The 17,780-nt window shown below is 36.9% G+C and overlaps 1 protein-coding gene and 1 pseudogene across 7 annotated transcripts in view; one reads left to right on the top strand and one right to left on the bottom strand.

Annotated features, from left to right (window-relative positions):
• The window catches only part of Cnot6 (CCR4-NOT transcription complex subunit 6), an 89,082-nt gene extending 71,302 nt beyond the window's left edge, over positions 1 to 17,780 (top strand). For 4 of the 7 annotated variants that reach the window (XM_023713085.1, XM_023713087.1, XM_023713086.1 and 1 more), the window contains exons 5-13: positions 3,622 to 3,675; positions 5,201 to 5,305; positions 5,389 to 5,457; positions 6,781 to 6,938; positions 8,067 to 8,221; positions 8,929 to 9,083; positions 10,137 to 10,367; positions 12,640 to 12,842; positions 15,899 to 17,780. In XM_023713085.1, coding sequence (XP_023568853.1) covers positions 3,622 to 3,675; positions 5,201 to 5,305; positions 5,389 to 5,457; positions 6,781 to 6,938; positions 8,067 to 8,221; positions 8,929 to 9,083; positions 10,137 to 10,367; positions 12,640 to 12,842; positions 15,899 to 16,111 — 1,343 coding nt within the window. In that variant the 3' untranslated portion in view covers positions 16,112 to 17,780. The remainder of the gene's footprint in view (positions 1 to 3,621; positions 3,676 to 5,200; positions 5,306 to 5,388; positions 5,458 to 6,780; positions 6,939 to 8,066; positions 8,222 to 8,928; positions 9,084 to 10,136; positions 10,368 to 12,639; positions 12,843 to 15,898) is intronic. The other 3 variants (XM_023713084.1, XM_004629297.3, XM_004629296.2) reach the window with 3 other exon arrangements.
• On the bottom strand, positions 14,131 to 15,114 carry LOC105741928 (annotated as a pseudogene).

The following is a 17,780-nucleotide window of genomic DNA, read 5'->3' as shown; positions in this document are numbered from 1 at the left end:
TTTTTTGCAGAACCGGGGATTGAACTCAGGCTCTTATGCTTGCCAGGCAAGCACTTATTCTACTGAGCCATCTCCCCGGCCCCTATCTTTCTGTTTTCTGATACCTTCTTCAATCTCCTTATTCAGAGTATTATAATTTTCACTGTAGAGGTCTTTTCTTTCCTTTATTAGATTGATTCCTAGGTATTTCTGTTTTTTTGGATGCTATTATCGAAGGTATTGTTTCCCTAACATCTCTCAGTGAGTTTGTTATTTATGTACAAGGAATGTTATTGATTTTTGAGTGTTGACTTTGTATCTAGCTATGCTATGAATTTGGTTATTAAATTGAAGTCTTTTGCTGGAGTTTTTGATGCCTTATCACATCATCTGCAGATGATAATTTAACTTTCTTTCCTATCCTTATTCCTCTTATTCTTTCTCTTGTATTTTTTTATTTCCTGTTTTTATCATTCTGTTTTTGTTTTTCTGTTTGTTTTCCTTCTTGTGAAGGATTTTTTTTTTGAGGGTGTGGCTCAGGCTGCCTTATGGGTGGGTCTGGTAAGGCAGGTGGGGCTGAGGATTGAACTGGGGTCCCCTGCGCCTTACTGGGTTTTCTAGTGCGGGCACTTGGACAGCTGAGCTAACCCACAAGCCCCCACCTTCTTATGGAATAAGCACGTTTTAGATGACAGTGGTCCCTTGGTTCACAGGTCTTTTGGTGGGCAGTTTGGTTCTCAGGGAGAAGCACTTGGCAGAATTTTGGTTTTGTTTGCAGAGTCTACATTGGGTAACAGGCATGACCAAGGCCATCTTTCCCACACAAATGCAAATGTGGCATTTGCAAAAATATAAAACCATACCTGAGGATCAATGGAACAACTTTTCCAAAATCATGGAACAAATTAATTCTGCGAATCAAGGTACCACTGTATCTAATTTATCAATAATTTTGAGTGTATCTATTTGTATAGCTTTCTAAGTGGTCACTACAAGTATTACGATTCATGGTCTACTGCTGTTGTTTTAGCAGTTCAAATAAAATGTAGACATCTTAACTCTTAATCTTCTGTAATTTGCCTGCATGTATAATACAGTTGAAATAGTTTAACATTACATATATAATTACAGCAAGGTTATTAAATATTTTAAACTGTCAAAAATGAGTAAGAAAGCTAAAGGGAAGAAAAGCTCATTCCTATTCATAGTTTTGGTTTACGTATTTCTTTCTCCCAATTATATTGCAAGATTTCTTTTCTGTTTCCTTTGTACTTACAGAACTTCCTTTAGTGTTGCATTGAGGGTAGGTGTACTAACAGCTAATTCTTTCAATTTATTATTGTATGAGAAGTGTCTATTTCTCCTTCATTCCTAAAGGTTATTTTTACTGGGTATAGAATTCTGGGTTGCTGGATACTCCCCCCCTCCCCATACCAGAGATCAAACTCGGGACCTTGTGCTTGCCAGGCAGGCACTTATACTACTGAGCTATATCCCCAGCCCCCACAACCCTCCCCCTTTGGGGGGGCTGCTTTCAAGATTTTCTTACCTTTAGCATTCAGAAGTTAATTTATAGGGCCAGGGAGCTAGCTCAGTAGAATAAGCGTTTGCCTGGCAAGCACAAGATCCTGAATTGAATCCCTGTTACCGCCAAAAAAAAAAAAAAAGAAAAAAAAAAAGAAAGTTAATTTATGAGGTGTAGTTCTACAATGAGAGTCTTGTCATCTTTTTGGGTGTTTTCTTTCTGTTAAGATTGGGTCATTTTTGTTTTGTCTTCTAATGAACTGATTCTTTCCTCTTTCTGTTCTGCTATTGAATCCACATCCTCTGAGCTCCCCGTTCTACCCTCCTCCATTTATCCTGTTTTTGAGTTCTAATATTTCCCTTTGGCTCCTTGTATCTATTTGCCAAACGTTTTTCTTTTTTTTTTAGAATTTTTTTTCTTTGTATATTTAGGACAGGGTCTATAGGTCTACAGGGACTCACTAGGTAGATGGGGCTCGGTGATTCTGTTTTTCAGCTTCCCAAGTGCTGGGATTACAGGCACATGCCACCACGCCCTGTCTCAATCACCGTCACAGTGCACCCTGTGGGTGAGGCCAGCACAGCTCACTGGTGATCAAACCTCCAGCCACTACGCTGTGTCTAAGCAGGCTCTTTAGTCCACTGAGCTATCAGGCTGGCCATTACCAAACATTTTTCTGTGCTGAATCTCTTTCTCTGTTTTCCCCATTTATTAAGGCATATTTGTAATTTCTCTGAAAGCATCTTTCATGACTGATTTCTCTTATTTAACTGTAATGTTTCTGTTATCTTGGTGTGGGAATCTTTTATTTATCTTCAAGTCTTCTTTTTTCTTGATGTGATGAGTGATTTTTAGTTGAAATAGGACTTAATGTTAGGTTCTGGATCTTAAACTTTTCTTTTAGCTGCATTTTCTCTAACACTCATGGCAAGGGAAGCAGGAGCACTGTCTACTGCCAGAAGACATAGAAATTCGTATTTTACTTAGCCTTTGTGGATATATCTGGGAGTAGAAGATCCTCATTGCTGTTGGGTAGAAGTAGTAGTTTGTCTCCCATGTGGACTTCACAGGTACTGCTTATGTTGGTCTCATTACTGCCAGAAGGTGGTAAAATTCTTGACTTTGCTTGGATTCCTGTGGTACCCCTCAGAAGGAAAGTGGAAAGAGGCTTCATTACTGATAGAGAGGAAGGTGCCTGGGGTTGAGTGCTCAGCTCAGATGTTACCCCAACAGGAGTGTGGGGCAGTTCATTCTGTCACAGTGAAAGCCTAGGCTTCTAACTTGGTCTTTGCTGGTGTGTAGATCTGGAGTCATGTTTAGTCAGCCCTTTGCCAAATGTTTGACCTTTGTGGGATTTTGTTTTGGTGTGCATCCCTTGGTAGTTCCATATCAGTGGTTTTTTTCACCTCCATGTTGGGGTACATGAGGTTAAAAAAAAGTAAACCCAAGAACCACCACTGTGTCAGCTCTGGAGGTATCTGGCCATTCTGTCTTTTTCCTCATCTTTCATAGTCTCACATGTTTCACTTCCTTATGTGTTTCTCTTCTGTAATGTATAGAATTTTTAGTTGTATTTAGCAAGAAAGGAAAAAAATGTTTATGCTGTTGGTTCTGAAACTTTGTCATTTATTTCTGTTCCTTTTGAGGATCCTGAATCATGTTTTAATTCTAGAGTTTTGTTGTTATTATATTTGTGTTTTTTAAAAAAAAGATAATGTATTTGGTACAGGGTCTCACTACACAACTTGGACTTGTAGTGATCCTCCTGTTTTCAGCCTCCCCAGCACTGAGATTACAGGCTTGTGCCCCCACAGTGTGTGTCAGTTGGTGGCCAGCTCAGTGCACTAGGGGGTGGGATCAGCACTGCATGTAGTACCAGGGATCAAATCCTAGTCCCTGTGCTTGTCTAAGCAGGCACTTAGTGCGCTGAGCCATCTCACCAGCCTGTTGTTATTGTTACTGTTAACTTTACCCTGTAAACATGTTCTTTTTCCAAGCAGTGAAGAGTAATTGTAAATTGAAAGAAATTTCAAAAAGCAAACAGACATTGGTGAAAATACACCATTGGATCTCATTTGCACTTTCTTTGAGAGTCATACTTTTTTTTTTATGCTTAGGAATAGTTTTTAATTTACAAAGAAAGATCTCAGAAGAGAGGATCACAATTACAAGTAAGTAGTTAACAGTCACCTCTACATTTTTTTTTTTTTTTTTTCACTAAAAAGTACTAAAAAGAAGGCATCAATGTAGGTCTGGTTAAAATGGGCTGCATACCTAATGTTCTGATTGACATACTGTTCTTTTTTTAGTGGTACCAGAGATTGAACTCAGGACCTTGGGCTTGCCAGGCAAGCACTTACTCCACTGAGCTATTGTCCTGGCCTGACATAGTATTCTTGAAACATGAGTAACAGAAGGTCCTGGTACTTCGTGTATGTACCAAGAGCTAAATGAAATATAAAAGGACCATTGCAAGAATAAAGAGCTGTTGACATGAGAAGCTGAAACTTTTATTATTTGTCTTCTTAACAAAGACCTTTTTTTTATTTGTTATTGGTAGAACCTTAAAAGTGAAAGAGATTCTAAAGGTCAAGTAATTTTGCTAGTTCTTTCATCCATGTAATCTAGCTTCTTTGATTTCAAAGAAGGTGTACTTCCCAGGGTGGGACATTTTACTGTCAGTATCTCTAATGTCTGCCAGCCACTTTTATTCTGAATTGGCCTTTCCTGTTAGATCTTGTCCATTGGTTCTTTACTCTGTTTTAATTGTCTTTGACAGGAGTATAGGGGGCAGAAATAATCACTTTTTCTTCAAGGTTTGGATCATTATTAAATACCTTATTCCTTCATTTTTCTTTGATTTTCATTGCCAGATCGTTCACAATTTTGTCTGCCTTTTTTCGATCTGTATTTCTCTTGTTTTCTTAAGTGGAGCTGTGGCATTCAGAGCAACATGCAACACTTGTATGACAGGGGCAGGAACTTGGCTGCTTGAAATACTGTACTATGCTCTAACTCCTTGTTTGTACATAACAGAAGTCTTTCTGAGAGCATTTGAGACCTTGAAGGTACTTGTAAGTTGTTGTACTTGCTTTAGTTTTCAGCTCAAAACTGTTTTGAATTTATAAATGGCTTGTGGTCCCAAGAGTTTTTTCTTTCCTTGGTGAGTTAATGCTTAGCAAGTCTATCTTATTTTGTTACATAATGCAGTAGGTTTTTTAAAAATATCTAAACACAAGACATTTTTATTATGATGATGTTTTCTTGTTAGCTTTGTGGCATTCTTGAAGTTTTATTTCTTGTTGATTGATTATATTTGTCATGTTTTCTCTCCTGTAATCCCCCTTCCCAGTCTCCTACCCTTATCCTTGTCTTGTTATGCTCTCTTTTAACCATCATAACCATCTCTGTTGTTTGAAGTGTTGGTGAGGCGGGGTCAAATACAGAGTACTGCTAGAGCACTTCTGTATTGACATCAATCGATCAGTCTTTTTTTTTAGTATTTCAGTTGAACATGGTATAAGTGTCTTACATTTTAAATCAAAAACTGAAAAACAGTGTCTTCTCTAGTTTGGTAAGTTGTTAGTAACTATGCCAGTTGTTACAGGAAATTGGAGAATTTTTATGTATTTTTTAAAGTTTGAAATATTTTAGTATTTATCTTAGTTTCATTTACCTATTTTTAAAATATTCCAGGAAATCCACTTACCCAGGACATTTTGAACCTCTCTCTGGAACCAGATGGAACAAGAAGGCTACTGAACTATTTGCTTGATAATTTGTCAGGTACTGCAAAAAGAAGTAAGTGGTCATTTGTTTAAACCTTCTTATTAGGAAGACGTACAAGAATATTGCTTAATTTTTTGTTTTCTATATTTAACTAGTTTCCACAGAACAGCCACCTCCAAGATCTTGGATCATGTTACAAGAACCAGACAGAACAAGGCCAACTGGTTGGTAACATAATTTTTTAACTCTTTATTTGTACGTAATCTCAATAAGCCTTATTCTTGACATGCTTTAGATCGGTGGTGTGAACCTGTGGCACGTGTGCTAGAGAAGGCTCTAAAATGCTAACCATCACTGCTTTAGGTAATGGGCAACAAACATTAAGGCAGAATGCATTTGGTTGATTGGTTTAAGAGGTCATAATAGAAGCTTCGTTCTTGCTTATCTGGGCTCTGTGTGTGCTATGCTATATGTAAACTTCTCAAATGGATGCATTGTTATTCTCCAGGGAACATCTAGCACTGTCTGAAGGGCAGTTTTGATTATCAGAACCGGGAAGAGTGTTACAGGCATCTGGTGATTAGAGGCCAACAGTGCAGCTAAACGGTGCCTTCTACAGTTTACCCACCCAGAATGTCAGTAGTGCCACTGTTGAGAAGCCCTGATATAAAGTATCAGTCCAGTTCATTTTTAGTGAGTAACTAAGATCTTTCTGTAGTGAAAGTTTCCAAATCTTAAAACTGTTCCAAAAGTATTTAAATTTAATGAAAATTAATTTGGAATTAATTCCAAGTTTGGAATTAATTTGGAAGCTCCCTATATATAACAGGATTTTGTCTATGATACACCCTTTCTTTTGCATGAATGAACACTATGGGTATGACATTTAGTTGTACTTTGCTTTATTGTGCTTCACAGATACTGCTTTTTTGTTCTATAAATTGAAGGTTTGCAGGAGTGCTGTGCTGAGCATGTCTGCCATCATCATTTTTCTAATAGCTCAGATAATGATTGACATTTTTTAACTGTAAAATGTATCTGAAGTTACATGCCCTTTTTAGACATGTATTACACACTGATGGTAATATAGTATAAGTGTTACCATTTGTGTGCACTGGAAAGCTGAAAGATTCATGTGACTTGCTTTATTGAAGTAGTCATTGTATTGCACTGAGTGGAACTGAACTCATGCTATCTCTTAAGTGTGCCTGTAGTTTTCTATATCCTGCATTAAGAATCAGTGACCTAGTGGAAGAAGTAGAAAAAAGAGGAACCTTGGTTTTAGAGGTTGAAGAGCTCAAAATCTTGGTCTTTTGGCTTCAGACTTTCTGTGCTTACCATAATAGCGGATAACCTATTGTACTCTTAATTTGTTCATAAATCTCTTTTCATTACCTATCTTTACATCCTCTGTATCTGGCATATAGTAGATTTTTAGTAATAAATATGTTGAATAAAGACAAACTTAACATTTAAGTGAAAACTGTTACTGAAATTGCCTTTTTCCCCCTGCCATTTGTATGAATAAGTAGTTATTTTTTCTACAGCCTTGTTTTCTGTCATGTGCTATAATGTTCTTTGTGATAAATATGCGACCCGGCAGTTGTACGGCTACTGTCCATCATGGGCACTAAATTGGGACTACAGGAAAAAGGCCATTATTCAAGAAATCTTGAGCTGCAATGCTGACATTATAAGTCTTCAGGTAAGTCACACAGAAGAATATTTAAATTGCAAGAATCTTACAACATTGGCAAAGCAAGAAACAAAGATACTAGAATATGTTACACCGACACATTTGAAATCAGAGCTTCAGCATTTCTTAAAATACCAGCTTTTTTCTGTTTTTAGTAAATTGTAAGTACCTTACCTGCTTTGCTTTGCAACACTATGTTACCAAATAAAGCAAATCTGTTGTGTTACATATCGAACATTTATAAGAGCAGATAAATGTTCACTTGCCTTCCTCCTATAGTGTCCTGCACATTTTTGAGTTGGGTGGTAAACTAACTAAAATTGTGGCATTGCCTTGGCAATTTCACTTCATCACTAACATTAACAGAAGTTAGGACATAATGAAAAAAGGATTGGAGCTTATGCACAATAACTTTGTGTTTTGGTCCCCCTCTTATAATAACTTACAAAATCTTGGGCAAGTCACTGTGCCCTCATGGATCTGAAATTATGATCTATGAAATTCCTCCTAGATCTATGATTTATTTAGTCAATCCTAAGATATAGAGACATAGGGGCTGGAGAGATGGCTCAGTGGTCTAAAGCACCTACTTAGAACAAGCTTGGCAGAGCATCAGGGACCGCGGTTCGATCCCCCAGCACCACATGCCAGCCAGTCCCGCCCCCTGGTGGGCTGAGCTGGCCACACACACACATCTCTCTCTCTCTCTCTAATAAATAAAAAATAAAAAATAAAAATAAAAAAAAAAAAAAGATATAGAGACATATACGTTCATGTGATTGTGTGTCTTCTGTTTCATTACTCCTAAACAACAAAGAATTGACCTTGCAAATAACTGGTACCTATAAAAGGACAAATATATGCTATGATTGCTTTCAGATAAATTAGATTGAATAGATGTTGTTATTTAATCTGCAGCTCAGTCTTTTACCACTTCAAGCTTTAAAAGACTTTACATACAGAGTTAATATATAGGGCTAGGGGCTGGGGAGATGACTCAGTGGAATAAGCACTTCCCTGGCAAGCACAAGGGCCTGAGTTCAATCCCCAGTTCTAATAAATAAATAAATAAATAAATGGGTATCGTATAGCTAATTTTTGTCCTGTAAGTAACTTTGCCATTTACAACTTTTTCAGGAGGTTGAAACAGAACAGTATTACAGTTTTTTTCTGGTAGAACTGAAAGAACGTGGTTATAGTGGATTCTTTAGTCCTAAGTCTCGAGCTAGGACAATGTCAGAACAAGAAAGAAAACATGTTGATGGCTGTGCAATATTCTTCAAGATAGAAAAGTAAGTCTTTTTGTTTTTCAAAAAGAGAAATGTTCTTGGTATTTGCAGGATGGGGGCCAAAGGTGTAAAAATTGACAAATAAGAGAATGAGACACTATTATTAATCAAGAAAATAGTACTGTTGACTCAGATGTTTTTGTTTGTTTTAATCATCAGAAATAACTTCGTTTTGTAGACATGCTTAAAGTGCTGCTGTTCCTTCAGGTGTTTACTAGGACCTCAACTCCAATTGTTACTTGAAATACTACTTCCTTAACATTCCCAGTAGGATGATAGAGGGATTCTTAAACATATATATATATATGATTTATTTATTTATTTTTGGCGGAACTGGGGATTGAACTCAGGCCCTTGAGCTTGCCAGGCAAGCGCTTATTCTACTGAGCCATCTCCCCGGCCCCAAACCTATATTTTGAAAAAGAATTATTTATAAACTATAAGATGAACTATTTCAGAATGAAATCTAAATAGAAGATTATGGCATTACATTAATTTGTAAAGGTATTTCCACATGCTATTTATATCAATAACAGATTGAAAACGTTGAATGGATGTGAGAAGGTTGGTGCTGAGTGCAAGGGATTTTCTATAATGTGACTTAAGTGCCATCATATCTGTTAAGGAAGTTTGGCAAAACTATTTCCCACAGTAGTAATATCTTGATATTTCCCATTCTTTGTTTATGTGTGTTTTTGTTTCTGTTTTAGATTTACTTTGGTTCAGAAACACACTGTTGAATTTAATCAGCTAGCAATGGCAAATTCAGAAGGGTCTGAAGCTATGCTGAACAGAGTCATGACAAAAGATAACATTGGAGTTGCAGTACTGCTAGAACTTCAAAAGGAATTGATTGAAGTGTCACGTGAGTGGTCCTTTCACTTTCCGTAAAATTGTTCTCCAAAATTTAATAATTCTGATTAGCATCTTCAAAAAGAATAAAAGCCAGACATCTCTTTATGTATTAATGGTCTTATCTAACACCTGAAGAAACTCAGTGAGAATTTGTTTTTCTAAAACATGCTGTTTTCCACAAAGCTTGAGATAAGAAAACATTGCTCAGAAAAGTATTACAAACCTCAGAAAGACACAGCTGAAAAGAACTTCTATTTTTTGCTCTCAGGAATTTTTCACATAAAAGAAACATTGAAGTAAATGTTAATTAAAGTAGCAATGGATAAAAACCCTATACACTTTTATAATATCTTGTCAGAAAGATATAGATATAGATAGTATAAGCTAGCTTGCCTTTCTTTTTTTTTTTTTTTTACCCCAGAACTGGGGATTGAACTCAGGCCCTTGTGCTTGCCAGGGAAGTGCTTATTCCACTGAGCCTTCACCACAGTCTCCCGGAACTGGGGATTGAACATAGACCCTTGGGCTTGCCTGGCAAGCGCTTGTTCTACTGAGCTATCTTCCTGGCTCCACCTTGCCTTTCTTATCTACTTGTAATAATTTTATTGAAGGTCTTGAGTTTGAAAATAGTCCATTTACTTCAAATTCGAAGCATATTTAAAGTGGCCATCATGCTGAGAACTAAAAACTTCTGAATAATTTGAATGGGGGTATTTAATGTAAGGGATGTTGAAGATAGTGGAATTTAATGGTTAATATTGAAGAAAGAGGATTTAGATTTAATTCTTGATCTTTAGAAAGTTTCAACGAGACAGAAATATTTGATAATCAAGCTATCCTAAATAGAATGGAATATGTGGATACAAGTAGTGACTTTCTATATTAGAAATGTCACCCAGACATTTAGATGGTTGTATTGCATGTCATAGTGAATAAGAGGGAGAGTTATTAGGTAAATTTTGGGGTCCTTTTCTGTTCTGAGACTCTGATATAATTCCTTTCAGATTAAGAATCAGTGGCCTGATGGGTGGGTTTTTGTTTGTTTTCTTCTTATCTAATGTAGCTGGAAAGCCACATCTTGGAGCAGAAAAACAACTTATTCTGGTGGCCAATGCACATATGCACTGGGACCCTGAATACTCTGATGTGAAGTTGGTACAAACTATGATGTTCCTCTCAGAAGTGAAGAACATTATTGATAAAGCCTCTCGAAGCCTCAAATCCAGTGTATTGGATGAATTTGGAGCAATTCCCCTTGTATTATGTGCAGATCTTAATTCTTTGCCAGACTCTGGTAAGAAATGAATATTATTTTATATAGTACAAATGTGTTTTGACTTTAAATGGTTTTGCAATTGTTCATGATAATTCCAAATTTAATCCAAATGAAAATTTAGTTTGTGTTGGCAGTCAGGAGCAAGTTTTAAAACTTTTCATGTGAGATAGTGACATCATTTTGAAAAAGAAGTAATATAATGGAGACCTAAGGAGGAAGGTCATTAATCATCTTTAATAAACAGTAAAGATGTAGGTGATACAGATTGAGCATCCCTAATCCAAAATCTAAATACTCCAAAACCCAAAACTTCAAACACTGACATGATGCCACAAGTGGAAAATTCCACACCATGAAACTTTCATTTCATGCCTAAATTATATAAAATTCTATGTAGAATTCCTTTTAGGCTAAATATATAAGTAATATATGAGATATAAATAATTTAATGTTTAAATTTGGGTCCTAACCCCAAGATCATTGGGTATATGCAAATATTTTAGAACCTGAGGTCCAGAACACTTCTGGACCCTAAGCATGATAGATAAGGAATATACAGCCTGTTAATTTGAAATAACATGTAAATAAACATTTGTTATCCTAAATCATATAGTCCAGATTCCAGAAAGGTTACTAAGTTCATTTCTTTAGGATTCAGACATGTGATTGTATGAACTTAATCAGAATTTAACTGATCCTGTATTACATGATGTATGCTTATTCGTTTGTGACAGAGTGCCCCTACATATGTAGTTCAGAATGGCTTTGAACTCACTTAGTAGCCCAGGTTGACCTCAAACTCTTAAGTACCTCTTTCATCAGCCTCTGGAGAGCAGGAATTAGAGGTGTGTGCCACCATGCCTCGCTACAATCTTAAAATACTTCTTTTAAGTGAACGATTCAGAAAAATGTACCTCAGATAGGAATTGAGGTTATTTGTTTATGCCAATCATTCAAATCATTTTAAGAAAAAAAGCAAAAATTTTGGTGTTTTTAAGTCATAAAGTCAAAGATACAGAAACCCTGATCTTGAGTGTGCTCTTTTCCATGGATAGCATGGCAAATAAAATGTAGCCCTTGTGATAGCTACTAGATGGTTCTTGTTTGTGTTCCAACTCTTTGTTCATACCCTGCTGCATACAAGAATGCTTTTCTTTGGACTTGAACACATACTCACACACACTTGCCTCTGTGATAGATGAATTTGGTGGGACATTATTGCCATCACAATAGGTAAAAGTCAGTAAAAAGAAAAAAACAAACTGTCTTAAGATTTGTTTTTAGGGGGGAGGGGAGATAGCTCAGTACAGTAGGTGCAAGCACAAGGGCCTGAGTTCAATCCCGGTTCTGCCAAAAAAACAAAAAAAAAGATTTGTTTTTAGAGAAAATGGAAATATTGCTAAGATGTTTAATTCTTCATCCATCTCATCAGTCTAGCAATTGCTAGTACTGAAGAAATTGATTAGTATCTGGCCATTTCTCTACGTGCTTTTCACCCTCTGTATAGCTACAGGGTAAGGAGAGAAAAGTACAATATTTTAATAGCAAATACATGGTGTAGTGTTTATTCATGCTGAGTAAATAAAAATATATTTGCAGAACTTATTTTATACTTAGGAAATTGGGAAAACAGTGTCCAGCTTTGTAGTTAGCTACTGAGATTCTCTTCCATAGTTTGCAGTATTATAAAGTGACATACGGGGGGCTTGCGGATTACCTCAGTTGTGTAAGCTCCTGCTGGGACAAACCCAGTCAGGCGCAGGGCACCACAGTTCGATCCCCTGCTTCCCATTCCTTACCAGACCCACCCTTAAGGCAGCCTGAGCCAGCCAAAAATAGATAAATAACAAAAAATAGATAAATAACAAATTTAAATAGATAAATATCCAAAGATTAGAATTAAATGTCCTGTAGATTATAATTTAGAGTAAGTAGAAATGTATGTACTAAGATGTTGATTGTGGTATTTATCTTTAATTCTTTTTAAAAAGTAGAATTTTTACTAGTTTATTAGCAAATATACTATAGCTGAATTGTTTTATGCAGCCATAAACAAAGATAATTAAGACACATCTGTTTGTGAGATGCAGTTTTAAATGAATAAAGATGGTTGTAACTTCGTAATAGATTTCGACGAGTTCTGGCAAAGATTTGTTTTTTTAAACATTTTAGAATGTGGGATTTTTTAAATTGATTACTATTGCATGATTCTTTTGAATTTTACTTTATTTGCTGTTTATTATGCTTGATAGTGTTGATAGTGGCTAAAGTACATGTCTCTTCATTTTAGGTGTTGTAGAATATTTGAGCACAGGCGGGGTAGAAACAAATCACAAAGACTTTAAGGAACTGAGATATAATGAAAGTCTTATGAACTTCAGCTGTAATGGAAAGAATGGGATGACCAATGGAAGGATCACCCATGGTTTCAAGTTGAAGAGTGCCTATGAGAGTGGCTTGATGCCTTACACAAATTACACGTTTGACTTCAAGGTGTGTCTTATGATGGATTCCTGTCTTTAAAATGTGGATGTGTGTTCAGGCTGGAATTAGCCCTAAGTTCATTGACAGCTGTGTTCTTTTACTGATCTTCTGTAGAATTTCTTATGATTGATGTCATATACTTATGAATCTATTAGAAATATTTTCTACAGTGAGAAGTCAGATGAAATAATGGAAGTAAAAAATTCCTAAATTAGCTTTTATCTTTTAGGGGCAGTTTCTTACATGCTATCAATTGGATATGTAATACTATAATATCTAATTTGGTTGTCAGGTGAGAGCAAAACTTCATGTGTACTTCATTTTAGCTGAAACTGTACCCCTTTGAGTGCTAAAATGTGATTTATATTATCCTTTTAAAAATGTTTCTAAAATATATTTTGTGCTGCATTACACAGTTAAGGCAGCACATAAATTACAATGTGGAACCTTTTCTCAGTGACTCATGTTTTGATATTGGTGATTACTTGAGGCTGTGTCATTTTATTTTGATCAGATGTCCTTTTTAGGTAACTATTTGTATTTCTGTTCTGCTAAATTCCAGTTTCTATTTCTGTCCTACTAGTCAAATAAATATTCTGCCAATTAGAGTATAAACAAGAGCATAGGTCATGTTCCAGGAGCTCTTGCATAGAAATGGCGACCTGTGTCAAGCCTTAAATGCCCTTTCCTCTCAGTTTCTTAGGCAGACTGATTGATGAGGAAGTGAGCATGATAACCAAACGTTGGGGAGAGTATAGGGTTTTTCAAAACTCTTAATTCTGTTGCTGATATCAAAATTGGAAGAAGACACTGAAATACAGTGTCTTTAGCTAACAGCACATGAAAGAGGGGCTAAGTCATAGGAGAGAGGCAAAGCCCATAGATCACAGAGCGTTAGCGACAGCTGTTGAGCTGCTGGAAGGATGTTAACATAGCCCTCCTTAGTCACCATGCCCAGTCTCAGTCGCTGTCTTCATGCTCTGGAGAGACAGGTTTTATATTGGTCAGATTCCTCTAACAAAGTACTTAAATAATTAACTTACAAAGAGAAAGTTTTATTTTGGCCCGTGATTTTTTTTTTTTTTTTTTTTTTTTTTTTTTTTTTTGTATTTAATCGTTAAGTTCCTAGGTATATCAATCACATGCTTTATTGAGGCTTATCTGTTTCTTATGGTAAAAGCTAAATCTGAGTGAAGTAAATTCACTGGAAGAAATAAAAGAACTACTTAAAATAAAAAATTTCAATTCACACTGTAAAATATTTATCCAATGAGAATGTGAGATACATGATTTTTCAAAAATCACAAATCTGAAGCAGGACTTGGATACTACTTCAGTTATAACCTGGGACTGGAAGCTTATGTCTTTCCTTTGCTTCAAAAAATGTGTAAGAAAGCGTGATAAGATCAACATTCACCATTCTTGGGTCTTCTGCAAATTCAGGATCAATATAAAAAAACACAGGCATGTCTACTTCTTCTTGGGGATTCAGTCTTTGCTCTTCAAAACAGAAGCACTGTATTTTGTTAAAATACTGTCCAGCTTCAAATGGTACAACATTATATGTAGAAATTCCAATGACTGGTTTGTCAGTAGGATTCTTAGCTTTATAAAATGCCAGTGCAGTCTCTCCTGGTACCACGTAGATCTCCGATTGCTGAGGTCTAAAGTTTCACTGGAGACTGGCATGTACGTCTGCATTGAAGATAACCTTAATGATCCGGTCCTTAACAGGCACCATGTTTTCCACCTGGTCTGATCTGTGACCTGCTACTGCTGATCCTCCAAGGCGGGTAGTTTTTCCGATGACCTGGGGCAACTCTGAGTTTGAGCCTGCCTCCTCCTGTGGGATGAGCGGGGGCATCCCTTCCAGGGGCGCGCACCTGAGTCAGTCCACCAGCACCTCACCTCTGCTGAGGGCGGCTGCCTACCTGGCAATAGAGCCGATACAGGGGCACAGTGATGTAGGAAGCCCCCAGCATGCCCACAGCGGCCACGGCCACTTACGTGTTGGCCCGTGATTTTGGAGGCTCCAGTATATGATCTCTTTGGGTCCCTCTGGCAAGGGTAGAACCTAATGGGTAGGAGCATGTGGCAGAGCAGGGTTGTTACCTCATTGACTGAGGGCCAACGCCAGAGAAGGGAAGAGGAAGGCCAGGGTTCTGTAGTCTCCTTCAAGTCCTGCCCCCAGTGATGGAAGTTGCTGTGCTCTACTTCCTGAAGGTCTGCAGTAGAGCCAGCCTGGGGATGAAGCCTTTAATACATGGGTCTTTGGGGACATTCAGCATCTAAACCCTGACAGGCCTCACCCAAACAAACAAGTGTATAACCTGACCTTGGGAAAAGCATTGACAAGGAAGAGAATCATTGGTTGGTGGTATTATGTGAGTGGGAACAAGAAAGTGATTGAACCTGATATTTGAAGATTGAGAAAGAACTAGCCAGATAGGAAGTATTAAGAAACTATCACAGGGGGCTGGTGAGATGGCTCAGTGGTCTAAAGCACCTACTTAGAACAAGCTAAGCAAAGCACAGGGACCACGGTTCAATCCCCAGCACCACATGCCAGCCAGCCCCGCCCCCTGGTGGGCTGAGCTGGCCACACACACACAAAAAATATAAATAAATAAATAAATAAATAAATTTTTTTAAGTATTTAAAAAAGAAAAAAGAAACTATCACAGGTAGGAAAGAAAGCCTGTGTTCAGGTTCTGGGGCTGGAAGGAATTTAGCACCTAAAAGATAGGTGCTCTTCTCAACCAGCCTCCCAGGCTAATATGGCATCAGGGAAGATGACAGAATATTAGCAAAGAGCAGCAGAGAAAGGGTCGTGAAGGGTCTTTTGGTTCTCATTGAAAGTTTGGTAATGGTACAGATAAAGAATACTTCATTTGGGTAAATTTGACATTTGTGAGACCTTTTGGTTTCTATTGTACTGCTTTGTGCACCTAATAACTTTCTTTTGTTTACCAAATATAACTATAAGGGTAGGTCTTCAAAGCACACTGTATTTCAGTGTTATCTTATGTGGGGCCTTGTGTTTTTCTCTTATTCTTGTTTTTCAGGGTATAATTGACTACATCTTCTATTCCAAACCTCAGCTGAACACTTTAGGCATCCTGGGACCTCTGGACCACCATTGGTTAGTTGAGAACAATATCAGCGGCTGCCCACACCCTCTCATCCCCTCCGACCACTTCTCACTTTTTGCACAACTGGAGCTTATACTGCCTTTCCTGCCCCAAGTTAATGGCATTCACCTTTCTGGCAGGAGGTAGTCATGTACCTTTAGAGGAGAACCTCAGTTTTACTTGTAAACTCATAAGAATCTGAACATAGGGGTGAGGTTTGGCTAGAAGGTTTTCTCTATGATGATTCTGCATTTTCAATTTGATGGTTTGAAAAAAGGACATAGTATGAAAGCCAGGTGCTAGCAACAGACACATTCTGAGCCCAGTATGCTTTGTATACTGCTAGACAGGGATTGGTGTGGTCACACCTATCTAATTCATTACAAGTAATTTTCCTGTTTCTTCTATTCAATATAATATTTTCATGCCTTGAAATAGGAAAATGTTGGAACAGCATATTCTCTTTGCACAGAAATCTGTAGCACTACATCTTTGAGGCCAGTAGTAACATCCAGAGACCATTCTTCCAGACTTTCCACCCTTTTTCAGACTTATTTGTAAAATATAGAATTTGAATTTAGTCTCTATGATTGTATATGATTCACAGAAAATCTGATTTATGAAATTTTGTACTTAAAATCAAATTTGAAAGCAGTTGTATGGTAAACTAAGGCTAAATTTTTTACCTGTCTCCTGTGTTCTGAAGGCCAGCTTGTAAAAGAGTAGCAACAGACTTTCTCTGCAATGATTTGCACTGTCAGGGTTTTGTTAGCCCTTTTGTACTACTTTATTTTTAAATTGAGAACATTGCTCTTTCAATCTTAAGTCTGCTTAAACTGCAGGACATTTTCTTGGACCAGAGCAACTTATTCATAAATTCCTCAATTTTTATGGAAACTATCTACTAGGACAGATATGCTGAATAGTAAAAGATTCATAGCATTTATAAACTGAATGTGATGGTTAATGTATGTACATTCTGGTATTTTTAAATCTTTATCTTTTTTAAGTTAAAAAATTACAGCTGCTTAGATACAGCTTCTTAACTCCTTTTTCAGACACTTCCTGACCTATCTCCGCTGTGCCTGCCTAAATTTGTTCTCACCAAGCACTGCCTGTGCATGCAGAGAAAATCTGTGCATCCTCTTTTATATTTTTTAAATATTATTTAACATTTGTGAAAATTTTATGAAAATGCTTTTGTATGGGCTGTGGCTTTTTTCCCATTGTGAAGCATTGAATATCACATTTGGAAAATGTTCCCAGTTTGGGTCTTTGCTCACCTGACCCATGCACTGCTTCTTGGTATCATTACACAGTGCTTTTGTCACCCAGAATACTACTATCATGTGAATTTTTTTAATCCATGTATTCTTTGTTCTCTTATATTTCTTTTAAAATCATTCCTTTTCAAAGAAAAAGTAATTTTCTGTTTATGAAGCAGTATAAATTAGATACATTTTCAAAACAGGTCCCTAAGACATTTCTTCAGATCGTTTTTAAAGTGACCAAGTCATTGTCAAATGTCAACCAAGATAAAAGTTGCATTGTACGTTGTGTTTGCCCATAGTGGCATTAGTAAATTAGAGATTAGAGCCAGCTTTAACTTTGCAAAGTTAACTTGTATATATTTTGTTCTCAGTCATTTGTTCTTCTGAAAAATCAAATGAATTCAGAGGGTGTTTGGTCTGCTTTTGTTTCAACTGCAGGCAGGGGAGCAAAAGGACACCATGTGAGCATTAAGAAAAAAATTGTTGATTGTTATTAACAATTTTTATACAGAGAATGAGTCATTTTGGATGACTTAAAATTTTAT

This window comes from Octodon degus, unplaced genomic scaffold (genome assembly GCF_000260255.1).
Source record: "Octodon degus isolate 3935 unplaced genomic scaffold, OctDeg1.0 scaffold00029, whole genome shotgun sequence".
Taxonomy (NCBI): domain Eukaryota; kingdom Metazoa; phylum Chordata; class Mammalia; order Rodentia; family Octodontidae; genus Octodon; species Octodon degus.
Note: the sequence above shows the minus strand (reverse complement) of the source record. Positions and strands in the feature narration are given on the sequence as shown.